This window comes from Hyperolius riggenbachi, chromosome 5 (genome assembly GCF_040937935.1).
Source record: "Hyperolius riggenbachi isolate aHypRig1 chromosome 5, aHypRig1.pri, whole genome shotgun sequence".
Taxonomy (NCBI): Eukaryota; Metazoa; Chordata; class Amphibia; order Anura; family Hyperoliidae; genus Hyperolius; species Hyperolius riggenbachi.
Window position 1 is genome coordinate 415083143 of NC_090650.1, and position 24352 is coordinate 415107494.

The window sequence follows — 24352 nt, forward strand, 5'->3', positions numbered from 1 at the left end:
GTCATCTTCACCCTCCAGGATCTAGCACTGGCAGCCCGCAAACGGCGGCAATGTAAATATTTTCCTTCCCCGTTCAGTAGCGGCTTTCCTTTGGGCTCTGGCGGAAATAGCCGAGCCTGATCAGGTCCGCTCTACTGCGCAGGCGGCTTACACATGCGTAGCCTGAGGCTAGGTTCACAATGGGAGTTGTGTTCCCTGTGACAGCAGGAATGCAACAGATCGGGAATACAGTGCTGCAAGTTATCAGGGCGTGGCATCACATACAGTCAATGAAAATTATTCTTCCCTGTAGTGTTAAAGGGACACCTAAGTCAAACAAAAAAGCCCAAAATTACTTACGGTAATTTCTTTTCCAGAAGTCGGAAGGACAGCAACCCTGAGACATGTCTCCCTCCACATTCACTGGACAGGAACTAGATTAAACAATTTGCATAATTAGGTAGGCAGGGCACACACATGTATATATATATCGTTATGTCCTTACCCCCTCAGTTAATAAAAAAGACTCCGCACATAATGATGCTTCCAATAACTTTTAATAAGAATAGCGGTGGGTAGTAAGGGTGCTGTCCTTCCGACTTCTGGAAAAGAAATTACCGTAAGTAATTTTGGGCTTTCCCAGAACGTCTCAGGACAGCAACCCTGAGATGAAAAACAAGAAATAATATTTAGGGAGGGATTACAGCCTGCAACACTTTTCTGCCGAACGTTAAGTCGGCACTAGACAATACATCTAGCCTATAATGTCTCACAAAGGTGTTCTGACTTGACCAGGTGGCTGCCTTGCAAATTTGCTCAACTGATGCTCCTGCCCTCTCTGCCCAGGAAGTTGATACTGCTCTGGTAGAATGAGCCCTGACCGCCGAAGTCAGCTGTTTGCCTTGTTGAGCATAAGATAGAGATATAGCCTGCTTGATCCATCTGGCTATGGTTGATTTTGAGGCCTGTTTACCCCTGAACTTTCCGGCAAATAATACTAATAATGCATTGGAAGTCCTCCAGGACTTAGTGCGCTGAAGATACTCCAGAACACATCTTCTAACATCTAGGCAATGTAACTTCTGTTCCTTCTGATTGGAAGGGTTATTACAAAAGGAAGGCAGAAAAATTTCTTGAGATCTGTGGAATTTCGAAACAACCTTAGGTAGGAAGGAGGTATCTAGACGAAGTGTAATTCTGTCGTCACTTATAACACAATATGGTTCGAGAATTGACAATGCCTGCAATTCCCCCACTCTTCTGGCTGACGTTATTGCTAGAAGAAAAGCAGTTTTGATAGTTAAAAGTTTATCAGAACTATCCACTAATGGTTCAAAGGGTGGCTCACATAGCCCCTGTAGCACAGTGTTCAGATCCCAAGATGGCACTCTACTATGGATTGTAGGTCGAATCCTCCTGAGTGCTTTGAAGAATCTGATGATATCTTCTTCCTCTGCCAATTTTCTGTCAAGAAAGACTGTTAATGCTGAAACTTGTACCTTCAATGTACTACTACTTAGACCTTTCTGGAATCCATCTTGAAGAAATTCTAAAACTGAATTGGAATGACCAGTATCTCTAGAATTCGCCTCACACCAATTGTTGTATACCCTCCAGGCTTTAGAGTATATTTGGCGCGTCACCTTCTTCCTGCTTTGTAACAGTGTTTCCGATAACCTATTAGAAAATCCCTTACTTTTCAGTATTCGCCATTCAGGCTCCATGCTGAAAGATGAAGAAGGCTCAGATTGGGATGCACCGCTGGTCCCTGAGTTAACAGGTCCTCTTGATCTGGAAGGATCAGATGATCCGTAGCTAATCGTTGTAGCAGAGCAAACCACGGTCTTTTTGGCCAAAACGGGACAATCAAGATTGCTTCCGCCTGGTCTCGATAGATTTTGTTCAGTACTCTGGAAATCAAATGTAGAGGCGGAAAAATGTACATTCTGTGATGGCTCCAGCTGATCGAGAAGGCATCTACTACCCATGGTTCGTCTTGGGGACAAAGAGAGCAAAACATCCGGCATTTCGCATTGCTCTTTCTGGCGAATAAGTCCACTTGAGGAACAATCCAGTGTTCTGTCAACTGATGAAACACCCGGTCGTTGAGACTCCATTCGTCCTGGGACAGACTGCATCTGCTCAGGTAATCTGCTAGGCAATTTAGTGTCCCCTTCAGGTGAACCGCTTTTATAGACTTGAGACTGCGCTCTGCCCAATGCAGAATCCTTGATGCCTGCTGTTGCAGTGACTTGCTTCTTGTGCCTCCCTGGTGATTTATGTATGCCACCACTGTACTGTTGTCTGTACGTATCGTCACGTGGGTTTTCCATATCTGTATCTTGAATGCTAGTATGGCTTCCCAGACTGCTTGCAGCTCTCTGCTGTTCGAAGACCTGTTGCTGATCCGGCTTGACCATTGTCCCTGAGCTGTCAGAGAGTCCAGATGCGCTCCCCATCCCCAAGAGCTCGCATCCGTTGTTATGATGTACTGGGTTGGAAACTCCCAAAGATTCCCTGTTGACAGATGTTGTGGCTCCGTCCACCACAGTAGTGACTGCTTGACACTCCAAGGAATCATCACTCTCTTGTCCAGGGAGGAGAGATGCTTGTCCCACTTTGATAGGATCCAACTCTGGAGACTTCTGGAGTGGAGTTGACCCCACTGTATTGCAGGGAAAGATGAGGTTATTGTGCCCAATAAGGCCATCGCTTTCCTCAAGGATATTGTTTTCAGACTCTCTCCTTCTAACACCACCGCAAATCTCAGGAACTGTTGTGATTCCAGATGAATCGGCACATGCAAATACGCATCTTTTAGATCCAATGATGTCAGATAGGAGCTGTCTTGTAGTAGGTTCAATACTGAGCGGATGTTGTCCATCCGAAACTTTCTGTATCTTACTGCGGTGTTTAGCCTTTTTAGGTTTAAGATGAACCTGTAACTCCCTTGAGGTTTCTTTATTAGAAAGACTGGGGAGTAAAACCCCAGTGTTTCTTGACATTTTGGGACTCTCCGTATAACCCTTTTTTCCAATAGTAAGCTTACTTCTGACTGGAGGGCCTGGGCCTGAACTGGAGCTCTTGGGGAAGGGGTCACCCAGAATTGAGATGGTGGTGGGGCTATAAACTCTATCTTGTACCCCTGGAGAATAATGTTCAGTAACCACTTGTTTTCGAACTTTAACTGCCACTGTTCGAAAAAATGAGCTAGTCTGCCCCCCACTGGAATTCTGGCGTCATTGTTTTGTTGGTTGACCTGTAGAGGTATATGGAGTACTGGGTTTGGAACGCTGGGACTTGTTGGGAATCCATCTTCTTCTCTGGTTCCCCTTGTTTTCCTGTTCGCTTTTCCCTGAAACACGAAAGGAACGGTTAGGGCGGAAAATCTTTCTTTTATATGGGAAATTTTTCTTTTTATCAGCGGACCTCTCAAGTGTTTCTTCTAACTTGGTTCCAAATAACAAGCCCCCTTCACATGGAATACTACACAATTTTGATTTAGATGAGGTATCTCCCTGCCATGTTTTCACCCAGATTCCTCTTCTGGCAGAATTAACTAGGGCTGTGGTTCTTGCTGTGAGTCTGACTGAATCATCAGCTGCATCTGATAGATAGTTTGTTGCATGTAAAATTTTTGGGAAAAAATTCAAAAGTTCCTCCCTAGATACCCCTGAGGCTATCTGAGACTGGACTTCTACTAACCAAATTTTTAAAGATCTTGCTACCGCTGTAGATGCAATAGAGGGTTTGAAATTTAAAGATGCTGCTTCCCATGCCCTCCGCAAAATATTGTCCATTTTCTTATCGATAGGGTCTTTTAAACTACCAAAATCTTCGAATTGAAGATCTGATCTCCTGGATACTTTAGAAAGAGATGGGTCTAGTTTGGGTGCAGTCCCCCAAAACCTTTGGTCTTCAGGGCTATAAGGATATCTTTTATTTAGTGATTTAGGCCAGAAAGCCCTCCTATCTGGATTATCCCACTCTTTCCTGATAATCCCCTTAAGACTACTATGCACTGGGATGAAAGTCACTTGGGGTTCTGACAATGTTTCATACATCTGATCTAATGGAGATAAAGTCTTTTGCTCTATAGTAATACCCATGGCTTCATGCATGGCTGCCAATAACTCCTTCATAAAGTCAGTGGAAAAAGCAAATTTCTGATTCTTTACAGTTTTTTCAGCAGATTTTTCAGTCTCTGAGGGTATCTCTTCCAGAGATGAAATATCCAATTCCCCTTCTGACATTTCTGAATCTTCAGAATCTTCATCTTTCCTTTTTAAAGTAGGGTCCCCTATGGGAACTGAACCTGAAGGACCTGGGATATCTGATACTGCCGGGGCTGCAGAGACTGCTGCAGGCACTGAAGGCATTTGTACATTAGATACTGCAACCTCTGGAACCTTGATAGTCTGCACAGCAGACGAAATTTCAGATCTAATCCATCCTTTTAATTCCTTTAACATAGTGGGGGTTTCTTCTCTAACCACCTTTTTAGTACAATCTTGGCATAATACTTTTGAAGAGGATGACATATAATGTCCACATATAGCACATTTTTTCCCCGATTTATGTGTTGCTTTAGAACCAGCATGTGGTGTAGTCTTGTCAGTTTTATCAGGTTTATCAGGCTTGTCAGGCTTATCAGCTTTGTCTTGTCTTGACCCAGATTTGGAATCTGATCTTTCCATTTTAGGCTGTAATAAAACAAATAAATACCAGCCATTAGCTCAGCCAAGCCTAATAACCCTCCTAAGGGATATGTAAACAATTACCACAATGTTACATACCAGAGAGGGTACGGAACTTGTCTCCACAGAGCCCTGGGAGGAAGATCCACCGGCAGCCTCCATAGTCAAACACAAAGTGAGACTAGGACATCAGCTTAATAGCGGATTTAAATAATTGCTTAATGCCCAACCCTTCTTGCATTATGCAAACGTTAATTCCTACCTGCTGTAGTAATCCCCTTAGCGTTCCTCCAGGCAATCCCCTGCAGCTGAGTGTGATGTGTCAGCAGACGCTGACTTCCATGCTGCAATGGCCGCTGGAACGCACGCCGGGTCAGGAACTTCCTGCTTCCGGCTTTCCGACTTCCGGTCACGTGAGGCGCCAGTCACGTGACCCTGGGGCGGGCAACTTCCGGATTCAGACGCCGCTTGTCCTCCGAACACAGCACAGGGGGAGAGGCCAGTGCGTGTAGCATGACCCCGCGCTGAGACAACTAGCCAGCGCCGACAAAGGGGATCACACCAGCCGCGGCTCCTGTGGACTCACATGGGTGGCCAGCCTTACCCCCTACATCTAGCATCCTGCTGGACAGGAAAACAACTGAGGGGGTAAGGACATAACGATATATATATACACATGTGTGTGCCCTGCCTACCTAATTATGCAAATTGTTTAATCTAGTTCCTGTCCAGTGAATGTGGAGGGAGACATGTCTCAGGGTTGCTGTCCTGAGACGTTCTGGGGAGCCTGATCAGGTCCGCTCTACTGCGCAGGCGGCTTACACATGCGTAGCCTGAGGCTAGGTTCACAATGGGAGTTGTGTTCCCTGTGACAGCAGGAATGCAACAGATCGGGAATACAGTGCTGCAAGTTATCAGGGCGTGGCATCACATACAGTCAATGAAAATTATTCTTCCCTGTAGTGTTAAAGGGACACCTAAGTCAAACAAAAAAAATGAGTTTTACTCACCTGGGGCTTCCAATAGCCCCCTACAGCTGTCCGGTGCCCTCGCAGTCTCCCTCCGATCCTCCTGGCCCCGCCGGCAGCCACTTCCTGTTTCGGTGACAGGAGCTGACAGGCTGTGGACGCGAGTGATTCTTCGTGTTCCTGGCCACATTAGCACCCTCTATGCTGCTATATGATATATGCTATAGCAGCATAGATGGCGCTATTGTGGCCAGGAACGCGAAGAATCACTTGCGTCCCCAGCCTGTCAACTCCTGTCACCGAAACAGGAAGTGGCTGCAGGCGGGGCCAGGAGGATCGGAGGGAGACTGCGAGGGCACCGGACAGCTGCAGGGGGCTATTGGAAGCCCCAGGTGAGTAAAACTCATTTTTTTTTTGTTTGACTTAAAGAGACTCCGTAACAAAAATTGCATCCCGTTTTTTATCATCCTACAAGTTCCAAAAGCTATTCTAATGTGTTCTGGCTTACTGCAGCACTTTGTACTATCACAGTCTCTGTAATAGATCAACTTATCTCTCTCTTGTCAGACTTGTCAACCTGTGTCTGGAAGGCTGCCAAGTTCTTCAGTGTTGTGGTTCTGCTATGAACTCCCCCTTCCAGGCCTCTCTATGCACACTGCCTGTGTGTTATTTAGATTAGAGCAGCTTCTCTCTTCTCTTTTACAAGCTGGATAAATCGTCCTCTGAGCTGGCTGGGCTTTCACATAGTGAGGAATTACAGACAAGGGCAAAGCTGTTTGCAGGAAGAAAAGAGCAGCCTGAAACTTCAGTGCATGAGATATGCAGGGGGAAAGAAACACACAAATGATCTCTTGAGATTCAAAAGGAAGGCTGTATACAGCCTGCTTGTGTATGGATGTATTTTCTATGTGTGGACATACTGTACATCAACCTACTTCCTGTTTTGGTGGCCATTTTGTTTGTTTATAAACAAACTTTTTAAAACTGTTTTTAACCACTTTTAATGCGGCGGGGAGCGGCGAAATTGTGACAGAGGGTAATAGGAGATGTCCCCTAACGCACTGGTATGTTTACTTTTGTGTGATTTTAACAATACAGATTCTCTTTAAGTGTCCCTTTAAAGCTGGCCTTTGCATGTACAGCATTGAGATACTGCATGCCAAACAAAATCACAATGGCAACACTGAATGCTGCATTACTTTCGTGCTTCAATGCAACTGTTACACCGTACCGTCCCACTGTGAACCTAATCTAAAGGAAGCTAAAAATACCTCTACTGAAAAGGTTAAAGTGAACCAGAGACGAAGCACCCTCATGTATTTTACCATATAGATCAGTGGGAACATTAGAGAAAACCCCTACTCTGCTCTCCGATTCATTCTTCACTGTTCAGCCTGCTTCTTATCAGCCCTGATAAAATCCCCAACTGAGCATTCAGTCTGGCTTTGCTCAGGAATCATTATAGCTGAGCCATTATAGCAGAGCCAGAAGGGGGCAGGCTTGGGCTTGAAAAGACATCAGAGAAGACAGACGCAGCTGTAATGATAAACCTGAGCAAAGCTAGACTGAATGCTCAGTCGGGTATTTTATCATGGCTGCTAACAAGCAGGCTGAGCAGTGAAGAACGAAGCAGAGAGCAGGGTAGGTGTTTTCTCTAATGTTCCCACTGATATATATATATAGGGTAAAATACATGAGGGTGCTTCGTCTCTGGTTCAGTTTAAGCTTTTATATTATTTTAAAAGGCAAAAGTATTTACAAGCCCCATAAACTACTTACACATTGAGATGAAGAAATGGACGATCCTGCTTGTTGGCCACTTTATTGAGGATGCCATTTTCAAACACCGAAGGCCCTTCATCATCACTGTACATGAAGTCCTCATCCAATAAATGGCTAGCAAGTGCTTTAAAAATACAACACAAAACAGTAAGTAAAAAACAAAAAAAATAAACCTGGTCAGCAAATCCAAATATTCCACCCAGAAGTGGTAGAGTTGATTTATAATAAACTTCAAGGGACCTGGCAAAGTAGTTTTCTATATCAGGATTCGGCTTACAATGTATATATTAAAGTGGATCCAAGGTGAACTTTTACACATTGCAGAATTGTGTTCCTTTCCTATTGTTTATAGGGCATTGGTCAAGCCAAATACTTTGTTTTTCTTTTAATACTCCAATTCCCTATAAACTAAAAAAGCCGCGCCCACATGTTTTCAGAGAGCCTTGGCAGTAGCAAGGGCTCATGGGAGCTCAGTCTGGGCAGGAGGAAGGGGAGGAGTTACTAGCCATTGATTTCAGAGGCAGAGGGGAGGAGGGAGGAGGAGAGGGGATTAGGCTGATGGCTCAAGATACAGATAAGTCTGCCTCTGTGTAAGGTTTACAAACATGGCTGCTGTCATTGTATCACAGGAATAAATAATCATATTCTATTAAAACTGTTTGCAGCTAAATTTGCTGTGTTAAACCATCTAAACTTTAGATAAGATATATAGACAAGTTACTTGTTATAGTTAGTTTTTCATCTCTGATCAGAGACTCCATAACAAACTTTTGAGCCTTATTTCTTCTGTCCTATAAGTTCCTATTACTGTTCTAATGTGGTCTGTCTTACTGCAGCCTTTCCTACTTGCACTGTCTATGTAATAAATCTCATCTCCTTTCCAGTCGTGTCTGTCGGGCTGAGGCTGGAATGTGTGGAATGTGCAGCACTGCTTGTTACTGGCAGAAGCTTTACACACACCCTCCAAGCTCTGCATGAGTCACACAGTAAGCTAGTTCTCAGCCTATGATACTCTGGTTAGAAGCCAGTCTTGTTTGTAACACTGCCTAAAACTGTTAATTACAAACCAGGATTGCAGCAGGGAGTGTCAGAAAGAGCACAGAGGGGCACAGGAGAACATAAGGAATAGAATGGTATGCTTTTTATTGTAAGAATTCTAGAGTACAGATTCTCTTTAATACAGGTTTATGGTCAGGACCTGGGGACTGCGTTTACTATAGCAAAATATTTACTATATCAGAGTTTACTATAACCAGATTCTACTGTATTTGTTTCCCACACCAACTACAGAGGTCACAGGGGTGCTATGGCATTCAGCAGCTTTCTTCTTGCAATAAGTCTTCCTTCGCTGAGAGGGGCGGGGGAGAGGCGGAGATCCGCCGCTGATAGACGCGTGTGAGGGAGGGCTGCAGCTCATAGCCCTGCCCCACACGGCAGTGCACAGGGGCAGCAAAATCCATGACCAAGAAAGTCGTGGATTTTGCAGGGGGGATTTGGGGGGTAAAGACCCCTCGTTATGCCGCGGGATAGCGGCGTTTTAGCAGGGGCAAACATGCCCTTGCTGAATATAAGCTAAAAAGCCATTTTTAATATGGCTTCAGACTTTCTTTAAGTAGAGTTATTGTTCAAAAATATTTTCCTTGTTAAAAACTAAACAATTATATTCAGAATCTATTTATTTGGTCAAGTAAGTTTTCACTTACAAGGAATTTGACTAGGCAGTTGCTTAACAGACAGAAACAAAACAATACAGGACAGACTATCATTTACTGTATATACTCACATATAAGCCGACCCGTGTCTAAGCTGAGGGACCCACTTTTCCCTCAGAAACCAGGGAAAGTGATTGACTCACGTATAAGCCCCCTCCCCAATATAGCCCCCCCCCCCTCCCAATAGCCAAATGCGCACCAGGATCGTACAGCTGTGTCAAGAAGCCACTAGATGGCATCAGATATGAGACACAGCAACTGCCATTAAAAAAACCTGTTCCACCATCCATTCTGCTGCACTAACTCACATATAAGCCGAGGGGGTAACTTTTCAGCACATTTTTTTTTAATGCTGAAAAGTTAGGTACGTACCAGGGCTGTGGAGTCGGAGTCGTGGAGTCGGAGTCGTGCAATTTTGGGTGCCTGGAGTCGGAGACTCCGAATGAATTTGTAACTAATTAAAATAGAAAATATGATAATATGTTCTATTTCTCAGATAATAGTCATTAAATATAATGTATATATACAGTAATAGCTGTGCTTAGTCCACAAAAATGAAGTAAACCAATCAAAATTAGTTACTTGTGCTGCTTCAAATAAAGCAGTCCCCGTATTTTTAAGGTCAGATATACATATCTGATTGTGACTGTATATATGATGTGTACGCAGGAATCTCTTATATATACTAAATAACATCTATGCTGTAAGAATAAAGCCTGATGTGTAGCTGTGTCACTAATAGAGATGGTCAACGAGATGGAAATAATTCTGCATTGATGCTGATTTATGCAAATGTATGCACTCCCTTTGCTGATGAAATCAAATAATTTGATATGTTGTTAAAGTTTGGTTTGGTGACTACAAATTAAAGGGTAACTGAGACGGATGAAAACTAAAGTTTTATACATACCTGGGGCTTCCTCCAGCCCCCTTCAGGCTAATGAGTCCCTCGCTGTCCTCCACCACCCGGATCTTCTGCTATGAGTCCTGGTAATTCAGCCAGTCAGCGCTGTCCGGCCGCATGCCGCTCCCACAGCCAGGAACATTCTGCACCTGCGCAATAGTGCTGCACAGGTGTAGTATGCTCCTGACGGCGGAGTGTGTGCATGTGCACTACGCCCGACTGGCTCAAGTACCTGGACTCATAGCAGAAGATCCAGGTGGTGGAGGACGACAACGAGGGACTGATTATCCTGAAGGCGGCTGGAGGAAGCCCCAGGTATGTATAAAACTTTAATTTCATCTGTCTCAGGTTTACTTTGTTACACAGTAGTACTATACTCTACATATGCACTCCCCACAGAGCTGCAGGGGATCCACTGAGAATGCCGTGCATATTGAACACAGAGGTGTTGTCTGTTTACAATCTCCTCATTCCCCTGCAGAGTACCTGCACATCACTCTTACCTGTACCCACACTTACATTGCCTAGGGCCTGATAGATGTTCTTTGTTCCGGTTTGTACCTTTTACAAGTACTCTTACCAAGGACTAGTTTTAGTCTAAAGGGAATAAATATAGTAGTCTACATATCCTTCTCACTTCAGTTGTCTTGTAAAATTCCTAAGCGTTGGCAGTTAAAGAGACTCTGTAACATTAAAAAGATCCCCTGGGGGGTACTCACCTCGAGTGGGGGAAGCCTCCGGATCCTAATGAGGCTTTCCACGCCGTCCTCTGTCCCACGGGGGTCTCGCCGCAGCCCTCCGAACAGCCGGCGACTGTGCCGACTGTCAGTTCAATATTTACCTTTGCTGGCTCCAGCGGGGGCGCTGTGGCGACTTTCTGCACGGAAATAGACGGAAATACCCGATCTCTGTCGGGTCCGCTCTACTGCGCAGGCGCCGGAAACTTGCGCCTGCGCAGTAGAGCAGACCCGACGGTTATCGGGTATTTCCGCCTACTTCGGCGCCGAGAGGCATCAGAGCGCCTGCGCAGGAGCCAGGAAGGTAAATATTGCGTCACGGCTGTACGGAGGGCTACAACGAGACCCCCGAGGGACGCAGGACGGCGTGGGAAGCCTCATTAGGATCCTGAGGCTTCCCCCACTCGAGGTGAGTACCCCCCAGGGGCCGTTTTGTCGTTACAGTTCCTCTTTAAGAGACGAATTTCATGTTACATACTTTTAATCAACAAAATTGTAATATGCAAATTAGAGGAGTCGGAGTCGAGGAGTCGGAGGAATCCTAAACTGAGTCGGTGTATTTTTGGACCGACTCCACAGCCCTGGTACGTACATACATATTTTACAAGTCAAGGACATTAACAGTTCTGTGCTGAATGCTTTTAATACCTAGGAAGCCTGATACAGAACAGTCAAGTATGGTTTGACTGCGAGGCTGAATGCATCAGGAATAACCCATTATTCTGAACATATATATAAAAAAAAAAAAAAAAAATGATAATGTGACGCTGGAGAGAGAGAATTTTCATTAGACACTATGGGTGTTCCAGGCTCTTTTAGCCGGGTGCTCCACCCCAGCTAGTTTTGGTGAGCACCCGGCTGTCATCGGCTTGCCTCCTCCTCTGCTGTAAGCACAGTTGTGCAGGGAAGAAAAAAAAAAAATTCGGCCCTGCATTCTCTCCGCTTGCCCCACCCGGCTCCTTTTTCATGCCACCCGGCTGGACAAAAATTTCTGGGGAGAACACTGAACTGCGATATGCAGAACATGTGTAAAGTCTTACCCCACAATAAGCAGCGCCTATTGCAGAATATTACATGCAGTATCTCTAATTATGGAGGGCACACACCTGGTTCTCTTTCCTTTAGTCCCTCTTCTGCATGAGGGAACACTTTCTTTAGCGCCTCCAGGGTGCAGTTCAGGGTGTTCTGTAGAAGAGGTTGGACAATGCAGGAGAGGGCTTGTCCGGGGGAGGCCACAGCTCTCTGGGACGCAGGCACGATTTTCTGCATGGCAACCAGGAAGTCTCTTGCAGTAATTTTAACAGAAGACACGTCCAGCTGGAGCTTATCCGTCGTCGTGTAGATCTGAGGATAGCGTTTTCTTAAAGCACAAAGTGCAGCCTCGGAGCACAGGGACTTTATATCAGCCCCACAATAGCCTGCAAAAGAAGACATACTATATATAAAAAAAACGCACAAAAGCCATTACACCTGAAAACCTGTCCAACCCTGGGCTCCTAGCACTTCCGATACATAGCCATGAGTCTTCTGATTCAGTACACTTTCAAGCTTAAAAAAAATAAATAATCGGAATCCTTAAAAGATAACTGTACTAATAAATACAGTTACCCTTGTGCTACCAAGAGCGCTCCTCAATGTTATGGGGTTCTGCAGTCTGACACGGCTTTAACTAGCAGAAGAGATCTTTTTAAAGGACCTCTGTCGCGAAAATCTTAAAATTTAAAATACATGTAAACCTATACAAATAAGAAGTACGTATCTGCCAGAGTAAAATGAGCCATACATTACTTTTGTCCTATGTTGCGGTCACAGTAAGTAGCAGAAATCTGACATTACCGACAGAGGTTCTCAGGGTTTTTATTTTTAAAAGCACTTTGTGAATGGCAGTTGCTCCGTCTAACTGGGAGAAAAAAAAAACAACAACTGTACCGTGAGCAGGGAGGTTGTCCAGAGTCATTGTATAAACCTTTTTCAGGGAATGTCTTTATAAAGAATAAAGGCCATGCTGAGAATCCCCCATGAAGAGATGCACTAACCCAAAACCTGTGTTTATGGCTCATTTTACTCAGGAAGTAAGAAATTTACTTATTTGTATAGGTTGTAAATGTTAAGATTTTCGCTACAGTTCCTCTTTAACCTTCCTGGCGGTAAGCCCGAGCCGCACAGGAGGATAGCTCAGCCCCCGGTGAGGCGATTCGCCCCATTCAAAGTGCTGTACGCGCAGCTAGCACTTTGCTAGCCGCACGTACAGCTTGATCGCCGCCGCTCTGCGGCGATCGCCCGCACGCAGCGGCTGAAGAGGGCCCCCCCGCCAGAGCCCTGCACTGCCCAGACCAATGAGTTCCAGGCAGCGCTAAGGGCTGGATCGGAGGTGGCTGATGTCAGGACGTCGGCTGACGTCCATAACGTCATTCCGATGGTCACCATGGCGACAGGAGAAGCCAAACAGGGGAACACTTTATATACACGTGTCCCCGTTTGCTATGGATGCCGGCGACAATCGCACTAGAGGGACACATGCGCCCTCTAGTGTTTCATGTAGCTACCACTCTGGTAGCTTTACATGAAAAGAAAAACAAAAACAAAACAAAAAAAAATGTATTTCTGCCTATTTGGCAGAAAAAATAAACCGCCAGGAGGGTTAAAGCCACCAGTAGATTGAATCCCAGTGTCGGGGTATTAAGTTGAGTGCTTACCGACACACTTTTCAGCCAGTTCCTGCAGGAACTGTTCTGTTGGCTTTGGATTCCACTCTTTCATGTGGATCTTCAGAATTTCCAGCCGTGCCTACAAAACAAGATATAAACATGAATTATATAGACTTTTGGCTGAAAGCAAAAATAAACTATTCAAATTGAAGTGTTTGCCAGTCACTCTTCTCCTTCCTTTCTTTCAGTAAGCCAGTGTCTATTCAGTAAGGAAAACTTGGGCAAGACGCCCTAACACTGCTAGTGCCTATAGAGCGCGCCCTAGTGGCTGCAGCTCTGGCGCTTTGAGTCCGCCAGGAGATAAGCGGGATATAAATGTTCTGTGTCTTGTCTATATGTTTAACCTAAACCTTGACAATCAGGAATGAATTAAACTTTAGTAAAGTGAACCTGTTACAGAGGAACTCCAGTGAAAATAATGTAATAAATAAAGTGCTTCATTTTTACAATAATTATGTATAAATGATTTAGTCAGTGTTTGCCCATTGTAAAATCTTTTAAATCCCTGATTTACATTCCGACACTTATCACATGGTGACATTTTTACTGCTGGTAGGTGATGTAGCTGCTGCTTGCTGTTTAGCCAATTGGAAACAGCTGTAAACAGCCATTTTCCACAATGCAGCAAGGTTCACAGACATGAAACTGCCAGGACCATGGTCCTCACAGTTTCCTGTGGGAGGGGTTTCACCACAATATCAGCCATACAGACCCCCCTGATAATCAGTTTGTGAAAAGGAATAGATTTCTCATGTAAAAGGGGGTATCAGCTACTGATTAGGATGAAGTTCAATTCTTGGTCACGGTTTCTCTTTAACAGTCTTGTACCCACTTCAATGATGCATCTATAGCTAAAAATACCCTAGAGGTCTTTTAAGTGGACCTGAACTCTTACACAGGACAGAAGGAAAACCGAGAAATGCACCCTGTATGTATTTAGAGAGTTTAGCCTGTCTAATTCCCCCTCATTTGTGTCTAATCACAAGTTGTAATTTGATCTCTCCCTGTGTCGCATGGCTGCCACGGCAGATAACCTCATTTGAAAGCACCGGCTGTTAACTATATGCCGGCTTCCATTAATCAGGAAGTAGAAACTGTGCAGATTTTAGGATTTGTATCAGCTGTAACAAAAATGTTGTTTGTTTAAAAGTTATTATGCTGTTGTGTATCTTTTGGAGCAGAGAGGACATTCTGAGTTCAGGACCGCTTTAAAAAGTATCTGTTACATACACAGCCATTCTCAAATGACATGAAATCAATCTTTTCTATCTTTTTTTCCATATGTAAAAAAAAATAAAAAAAATGCATTTTATGCCACTTAAAAAGAAGCTTTTTTTCTTCGCTAATTAATACAAATTTACTATTATGGATAGTGTAATGGTTAAGGGCTCTACCACTGACACAGGAGACCTGGGTTCAAATCTCGGCTCTGCCTGTTCAGTAAGCCAGCACCTATTCAGTAAGGAGTTTCTTGGGCAAGACTCCCTAACACTGCTTCTGCCTACTGAGTGCGCTCTAGTGGCTGCCTCGCAAGCGCTTTGAGTCCGACAGGAGAAAGGCGCTATACAAATACTGCCATTATTATATACATGAGCAACGGTTTTGCAACAAAGTGTACAGCAACTCAAGCTTGACATCAGAAAGGAAATGAGACTTAAAGGGAACCTGAACTGAGTAAAATTATTTAAAACATACATATGATGTAGCTGCAAATGAATATTACACACTTACTTCGCTGTCAGTTCCTCTCAGAAGCTCACCATTTTCTTCTTACAGTGATACCTTCCAGTTCTGACAATATTTTGTCAGAACTGAAATATAGCAGTTGCTGTCAGTTACAAGTGAATGTGCAAGGTAATGTCCATGTTTCCCCATGGGTCAAGTGGGCAATATTACAGTTTAACAGTGTGCTAACCAGGAAGCCGTTATGGGGTAATGGCCATTTTCAAAATGGAGGACAGAGAATTCCATTGTTCACAGTGGACAAACAGGACACAGGAGAGGAGAAAGATTGATAAGAAGACTACACAGGAGGTAAGTATGACGTGTTTATGTTGACATTTTCAGTTCAGGTTCTCTTTAAGAAATACAATACTGAAGCATAACATTTCATTTCTACACTTACATCTTTGTCAGGTAAGCTGAAGAGGAATTCTCTGTCAAAGCGCCCCGGTCGTCTCAGAGCTGGATCAATGGAATCAAGCCTATTGGTGGCTCCTATGACGACAATCTCTCCTCGGCTATCCAAACCATCCATAAGAGCAAGCAGTGTGGAGACTATTGAACTAAAGAAAAAAAAAAAAAAAAAAAAAAAACATTGTAAACGAGGAAAAAACAAAACAAAAAAAAAAAAAAACCTCTGTGAATAGTGTCCTGATGGATATTTGAACCGTGGGCCCTAGCACTACAAGGCAAAAGTGCTATCCACTACTCCACCGTGCTTTCCTTTGCCCCTCACTAACTGTAGTGAAGATTTTGCAGTGTCTTCTTCCATCAGTCTCACACCTAGTAGTACTCTTGTACAGGATGAATGTCGCTTCGATTGACAAGGTTATTACCAAAATCAGAAGAGCAGCCCAAAAAGATTGGTGAGAGACCTACATCACAATAGAAATGCTTTCTAGCGGAGGTGATCTTTTTTTCACATATGAAACTTTTTTCTTCTGTAAAACACAACTTTTTTTTTTTTACCTGGGATTGGGATAGTTCGTGGAGTGCTCACAACTACGGATGTATACATTTCACTGCTTATCTCTTGTTTACTGCATCAAATTCCTTTCACAATTTACTGATGGGCCAGGATGATCAGGGTGATGGACCAGTGAATCATGAGGAGAGAATCCCTCTCCATGCATCTGTTAACCCTGTGTGCGAGACAGGTCTCACTAGCTTAACTGCAGCTGCTTGTGTCTGACTGAGCTGTCTGCATGGAGAGCAGAGGAAATGTATCTTATGTGCAGCATAAACATTTGTAATTGTAAACCTGACATTCAGGCTTTTCATACTAAACTTTTTTTTTTTTTTGCTTTCAAATAAAAATACTCTAGTCTTAAATGCAAAGAACAGCACTGGCTGTTTAACAGTGAAGCACAAACAACCCTTTATCTAATAAATCATTCCAATGCATCTACAACCTGCGCAGAATGAATTACAGCTTTTGCCTCTGGGCTCGCTACATAAGAAATAATAATAATAAAAAAAAAAAAACTGCTGCGCTCCCTCCTGGCGGAATTTTTTATACCGCCAGGGGGGTTAAAGGTTTGTCAGGGTACCAAATGACACCCCCCCCCCCCCCCACTGCCTCCGTTCTTATGGACTCACAGGTTAGTCAGGATACCAAATTACCTCCCCTCCCCATTGCCTCAGTTCTAATAGAGAGAGATGTGCACAACAGAAATATCAAGGCGCACATAAACGCAGCCAGCCTGGTCACACAGTATTTATTAGCGGTACCTGTGGATCTGGTCTTGTCTGCTTGATCGGACTGGCGCCAGGCCATCAACTTCATCAAAAAAGATAATTGAAGGACGCATTTGATAAGCCTAAGAAAAAGAAGAACTTGAATTAATAAGATGAAGCTGAACTGAAACTGAGGCCCAAACTGCAACAGCAGTGGCCAGTAAAAGTGAAATCAGAGGAATATGGAATAACTCATCGCTGGCTTCATTTTAAAGTGGACCTGAACTCTTGCACAGGACAAGGAAAACCAAGAAATGCACCCTGTGTGTTTTTAGAGAGAAGAGCCTGTCTAATGCCCCCTTATCTGTAAGTAATCACAGGCGTCATTTGAGCTCTCAGCTGTGCCAGCACAGAAATTTGGCAGTCTCGGCAGGCAAAGCCAATGTGTAAAACACGGGATATGTTAACCCTTTCTCTGCTTTCATGTATGCAGGAAGTAAACACTGAAGATTTATTGCAAGATCTGCATCAGCTGCAACAAAGAAATGTCTTTCTTTGAAGGTTATTATGCTGTTGCTTATCTTTTAGAGCAGAGAGGAAGTTCTTAGTTCAGGTCCACTTTAAAAAGGTTACACTACTTCTGCCTCCAATTTCTCTTGAATCAGTGACTCAAAAATCAGTAGGTGTGTCAGGTGTTCTGACCCATCTGAGTTTGATCCAGGTGTGACTCACGCAAGGCTGAAGCCAAAAGATCAGCAGGAGAGCAAGGGCAACTGGCGATTTAATAAAAATGATAGTTACATTACAGCCTCTAACTTCAGAGTTCCTTCTCTATTTGTAACATAAATTGACTTATTTTCAACAAAAAGACAAAGTACTTAGTTGAATCCCTCGGGAATTTATACAAGAAAGCTCACCTGATCAAAGAGAAGCCGCAGCTGTCGCTCAGACTCTCCAACCCATTTGCTTAAGCAATCGGCCCCTTTCCTCATGAAGAAAGATACTCTCCTGTCACCAATGCTGCATTCGTTAGCCAGTGCCCTGGCGACCAGCGTTTTACCAGTTCCTGGAGGTCCATAGAAAAGGCAGCCCCTGAAAACAAAATAAAGTTTGAAGATAGTAAATATTTAATATACTGGACTGTGGAGACATGATTAGAACTCTAATATAAACTAAAATAATTTCCATAACATGCGAACTCAATAGTTGCAGTTGTATCCAAAATATCTTCTACTGGTTGATGCAGGATTATGCAAATGTATGCAGACTGAAAATGGACCAATCGAATCCTGCCAGGATGAACTTCAGCTGGTCCGTTTTTAAGTTGCACAGTACTTTGCCACTGCATAGAAGGCAGGGTTGTGGAGTTGGAGCAATTTTTGGATACCTGGAGTCAGAGTCAAAATATGCACTGCCTCCAACTCCAAATAAATTTAAACTGTAATTAACCACTTGAGGCCCGCAGTGGTAAACCACCCTAAAGACCAGGCCATTTTTTATTAAATTGGCCACTGCAGCTTTAAGGCTAAGCTGCAGGGCCACACGACACAGCACACAAGTTATTCCCCCCCCCCCCCCCCCCCTTTCTCCCCACCAAACGGTCGCTCAGAGACTGAAGGCGAAGCTTCACTTACCAAGCAGGAGCCTGTGCGCGATCTCCTGCAACACAGAGCCCTGGACCTTACGCTGATCGGCGATAGGCGGTCCTGGGGCTGCTGCCCAGGCCACACCCATCGGCGTGACACGGTCAGCTAGAGGTTAAAAGAATATGATAACATTTTCTGTTTCCCCCAAAATAAGCACAAATAACTTGTATGTTAAAGCAGTGCTTGTCCACAAATATGAAATAAACCAATCAAAAAAACTTATTTGTGCTGCTGCAGTAAAGCGGTCACTTTCTTTTAAAATCAGATATACACAACTTATTGTGTATATCAGATGTGTACACAGGAATCTTTTACATATAATAAACAGCTCAGCTGTAAGCATAGATCCAATGAGCCAATATGCAAACTGGCATTCATATATAATTTTAATATATATTTTACTACATTACAAGATCATTTTATATGAGCTGAAATTTGTTTAAATAAGTGAATTTGAGTGTTAACACATTGTAACTTGTCCGCTCATGTACCGATTCTACATGATTTTCAAACTCCCTTTGCTCATGAAATCCATTAACTTGATATGTTATAAAAAAAATTGGGAGTTGGTGACTGCAAATTAAGTTCTTCAATAGTATTATTTATAAAGTGCCAATATATTCAGTGGTGCTGTACAAAATAGGAACACAGACAAGGGGTACATAATGACACAGACAATGATATACATTGAATATGGACACGGGTACAAAATACAGAACAGGTGATTACAATGACAGATGTAACGTGATAAATAAAATGTATAACAGAGCCCAAGCTATTAAATAAAATTCCAAGACACAAAAGGGTAAGAGAGCCCTGCCCTGGCGATGGAACAAGAGGTGGAGGAAGTATGCGGCATACATACAGGCAGTGTGTGTTTAGGTTATTTAGTAATGAGTAAATAGAAAGGTGAATGGCCTAAGTTAGAGCATATTCTTATAGGAAATGTGAGCTTTGAGGGAGCGTTTAAAGATTGCAAAGGTGGGAGAGTGACGATGTGCTGTGGGAGGGCATTCCAGTGGAGGGGTGAGAAGTCTTGTATACGTGAACGTGAGGAGGGAATTCTAGAAGAGGATAAAAGAAGATCATGTGCAGATCGGAGGTTGCGGTTGGGTTGGTATCTGGAAACTAGTGAGGAGATGTACAGGGGAGAGAGATGGTGGAAATCTTTGTAGGTTAGGGATTAGGAACTTGAACTGGTTCCTCTGGTTAATTGGCAGCCAATGAAGAGCTTGACAGAGAGGAGCAGCAGAGGAATAGCGAGAAGAGAGATGAATGAGACGAGCAACAGAGTTCAGTATAGATTGGAGGGGTGTTGGGAGTCCACCAAGCAATATATTACAATAGTCCAAGCAAGATATAATAAGCTCATGTATTAACATTTTAGTTGGTTTAGTTAGTCCTGGGTGAGAAAAGTTGGAAGCGTGCTATCCTTTTGAGTTGGAGATGACAGGAGCTGGTTAGGGAGTTAATGTGAGGAAGAAATGAGAGTACTATACATATGCACTCCCTGCTGATGTCATCTTTATACAGCTTTAAAATTCATAAGCTTTGGCAGGGATGTAAGGCTTATTTATATACTTTCAACTTTATTATACGTAAATTTGAGGAGTCTGAGCTATCAAAGAAGACTGAGGTGGATAATTTTTGTACCGACACTTCAGCCCTGATAGAAGGCTTAGGCCTCAATTCACTAAGATCATGCTGGAGAGAATAAGGCAAGAGAAAACTTACCTCCACACAGTGAGAGTGTTATCTTATCTCTCCATACCTTAAGTTACCTCTTCTGTAGTTAATTTACCTCCTGTGTAGTTAATTTACCTCCTGTGTAGTTCATTTCACACGCAGTAAATAAACAGCCCGTCTTTAACTCTGGAGTTATTTTAAGGATTGGAGAGTTAACTTAAAGACAGAAGAGTTAACCTTAGGCTTGCCTGAGGTTAAATTTTTCCTGAATACTACATGCCTTATCACCATGGTAACAACTCTAGAAGAGTTATTAAAGGGACACTTAAGTCAAACAAAAAAAAAAATGAGTTTTACTCACCTGGGGCTTCCAATAGCCCACTGCAGTTGTCCGGTGCCCTCGCCGTCTCCCTCCGATCCTCCTGGCCCCGCCGGCAGCCACTTCCTGTTTCGGTGACAGGAGCCGACAGGCTGGGGACGCAAGTGATTCTTCGCGTTCCTGGCCACAATAGCGCCATCTATGCTGCTATAGCATATATCATATACCATATAGCAGCATAGAGGGTGCTAATGTACCTGGGAACGCGAAGAATCACTCTCGTCCCCAGCCTGTCAGCTCCTGTCACCGAAACAGGAAGTGGCTGCCGGCGGGGCCAGGAGGATTGGAGGGAGACGGCGAGGGCACCGAACAGCTGCAGGGGGCTATTGGAAGCCCTAGGTGAGTAAAACTCATTTTTTTGTTTGACTTAAGTGTCCCTTTAAAGACAGGAGATAAGCTTAGTGAATTGAGGCCTTAGTACCTCAACTTCTAAAAACCAACTAATGTCACTAAACATCTATAGCTTTTTTTTTTCCTATTGCACTAGGTGTATGCTACAGCTTGTTTAGCTACACACAGCATTATCACACTCTGTTACTTAACCCCCTTGGCATTGATTCTTTCTGGATTTTAGTTTTTTTGCACCCTTTCAGACCCTAAAACTTGGGGGGGGGGGGGGGGGGGATCATGCTGCCAGGGAGATCTGCAGCAGTTCTACAATCACTCACCTCCCTGGCTTCAGTTATGCCTCCATCCTCCAGGTGGCGCTGCAACTATAAAGTGAAATTGCCAGCTGACAGCCAGCGATCTCACCAGGAGGAAGCAAAGCCCCATCTCTCCAGGAGGAAGCAGAGCCCCGGAGAAGAGGAAGAAGAATGGCGGCCGACGTCGGGATCCCCCGGGAGGTATGTAAAACCGCGCATTGCTCTGCACAGCTACCCCGAGCAGAGGTCGGGATTACCGCTCTTAGCTGCAGTTTTCTGCCCCGACCCTAGCTCGGGGTTACCGCCAAGGTGGTTAAAAGTTCTGCACCCATTTTAGACATTATGAAAAGGATTGTCAGCTTACCGTGGAGGCTGAATCTTGAACTTTTCAAAGACTTCAGGATAGAGCAACGGGAAGACCACCATCTCCTTCAATGAAGCTATGTGTTTAGAGAGTCCGCCCACACTGTTAAACCGCACCTACACAAAGTAAGAACAGCATTTCTTCAGACCATCAAACTATACCAGAAGGGACCATAATTGCTTCATCACAAGTACATTTCTGGCAGTAAACCCTACTGCAGACACCACTTTGGTGTCATACAATTATAGAGTGACCATGTATATAAAAACAGTCTGAAGCCTATATTTTTTTTTACCTCTTTATTGCGCCATTATCTTCAGCATTAAGATACAAGCTAATTCGCCGCATCCCTGCGGCAGAATGAAGTAGTTATGCCCCTGAAATACCAGGGCAAAATTTTGAGATCCGCTATCTAGTAGAGGCAAAGCTGTGTGCAGTTGCTCTGCCTCTTGTCCAGTGAATCTCAAAGGGGCTGGGAGAGGTGGAGATTCACTGGAAAAGAGGCAGAGCAACTGCACACAGCTCTGCCTCCCTCGGGCAGCAAAATTTGTAACTTGGAAAGTTGTGGAATTCTGCCCCGGGTTACCTCGCCCTGCTGTGGGGATGCAGTGAATCAGCTTGTATCTTAATGCTGACGATAACAGCGCAAAAAAGAGGTAGAAAAAAATAAATAAATAAAAAAAGGCTTCAAAATCTCTTTCAGGTGATATGGAGGCTGTCGTAGGTATTTTCTTTTAAACAATGCTAACTGCCTGACTGTCCTGCACTAATTCTTTAAAGTGTACCTGAAATGAAAGGGAGAAAATTATTTTTAGTTACCAGCGGCTTTTCCCAGCCCTGTCAGCCAGCTCCACCAATGTTCTTCCGGTCCGACCTGCTATCCAGTAAAAAGCCCAGTAGAGTCCACGACTCAGCTCAGTCGCGGAGTACTGCACATGCCAGGTACTGGTACTGCACACCCCCAGATCCCGTTACTGTAGATGGGAGAATTCTGTGCATGCGCATTTAATTGAGACTAACTGCACTTGCACAAAATGCTCCCAGCTATGGGAGCGCAGTGGAGGTGTATGGCCCAGAAAGGGAATGCAAAGTTGCCCACAACCCAGCTGGATATCGATTTTCACTGGAGCACAGCGGAACGGGCCGAGAAAACAGAGGGAGCCTACAGACTCCAGGGGGGTGGAGGGAAGCCCATGTAAGTAAAATCTTTTTCTCGCATTCATCTCAAGTACACTTCACTAACCTAGAACAAGTATGCAGATTGCGTTGTCTGACTAGGTTTGTCCACACTGACCATGTTTTATGAGCGAATTAGATACTATCAATACTAGAAAGATCAGCAGGACTGCCAGGAAACTGGCATTGTTGAAAACGTGGCAGCATCCATATCCCATGCTTCAGGATCACCAATATTGTTCCATGTAGAAATACTGAAAGTGTGAGGACAGCATCCCTGAACGTAGCGCTCTATGGAAACATAAAATGAAACTCACAGAAGTGTCGATTTGCATTGGATCAACATCAGCCAGGCTGGCACCAATTTTCATGCGATCTTTTTGAAATCCCTTTAAGTCATCCCTCTGCAAGTTCATAGGCAGGCACCTTTAAATGGGTCAAGGGGGGGGGGGGGGGGGGGGGGGGAGGGGGAGGGGAAAAAAAAGTTTTACAAGAACTTTCACACTTTGTAACGTTATATAGATAACTAATTTATACCTGTGTACAGCTATGGACTACATAAAATACAGGCAATTTTACCACTATCCCAAGTTTTGGTAGAGCAGAGGACACAAGATTCTCCCCCACTGGATTATGTGGGGAGAATTCTCCAGTGGGATATGTGGTTCCACCATGATTCTTGCTATCCTAGGTGTTAGTTAAGAGGAAGGTCTAGAAGGTCGGAAAAGCCGTCCTGCGCCGGATAGGATAGGCTTTAGCCTATCAGATGCCGGCGATCCCCGGCCAATCAGTGGCCGGGGATCGCCGATCTCCTCTACGGCGCTGCTGCGCAGCAGCGCCGTATATATGTAAACACCGGGGAAGATCTTCCCCGCGTGTTTACATTTACCCTGCGAGCCGCAATCGGCGACTCGCAGGGTGTTCACGGAGACACCCTCCGTGAACTGACATGGAACGGCCGCTCGTATCCATGGAAACCACTTCAGGATTCAGGGGCGTAGTTAAGCGTACGCAGAATCCTGAAGTGGTTAATGTACCAAAAAGTTTTTGTTTTTTTTTATAAAAGAAAAGTTCACAAATCTTCAAGCGAATTCATCTTTGCAAACAAAATCCCATTACCAAATACCAAAAACATATGTTGAAATATGCAATTGTTTAAAAAGGCGACAACGTCGACTTGCTTCGGTGTAACCTTCTTCAGGCCTTCACAAAACAATTGTAATCTGTAATATACAGAACCAAAAATAGGGACGGGTACCATCTGGACAAAATCAAGCCAGGAAACACCACTTAGACCAGGCATTCTCAACTAGGGTTCCTAGAGTACTCTGCAGGGGTTCCTTGGCATTTTCCCCCATCATGGTGGAAGTACAATAGAGCACACTATAATAGGTGGTACTGTAACAAGAAGCACTAAATTGGGGGGGTCAGGAGACAGTATAATGAGTGGCAGTGTAATGGGGGGTACTGAAATAAACAGCCACACATACTTTTAAAGACCATGCCTCCTGTAAAATAAATGCAAGGGTTCCTCGAGAACAAAAAAATTGTTTGCAGGGGTTCCTCGAGAT

The 24352-nt window shown here is 44.1% G+C and overlaps 1 protein-coding gene across 1 annotated transcript in view; it reads right to left on the bottom strand.

The window, feature by feature from the left end:
- Positions 1-24352, bottom strand: part of ATAD2 (ATPase family AAA domain containing 2) — a 92032-nt gene that overhangs the window by 31978 nt on the left and 35702 nt on the right. Inside the window, exons 10-17 of the mRNA XM_068237990.1 lie at positions 23099-23207; positions 21606-21721; positions 17804-17978; positions 16941-17029; positions 15613-15772; positions 13476-13566; positions 11886-12197; positions 7424-7550 (exon numbers count right to left, since the gene is read on the bottom strand). Coding sequence (XP_068094091.1) covers positions 7424-7550; positions 11886-12197; positions 13476-13566; positions 15613-15772; positions 16941-17029; positions 17804-17978; positions 21606-21721; positions 23099-23207 — 1179 coding nt within the window. The remainder of the gene's footprint in view (positions 1-7423; positions 7551-11885; positions 12198-13475; positions 13567-15612; positions 15773-16940; positions 17030-17803; positions 17979-21605; positions 21722-23098; positions 23208-24352) is intronic.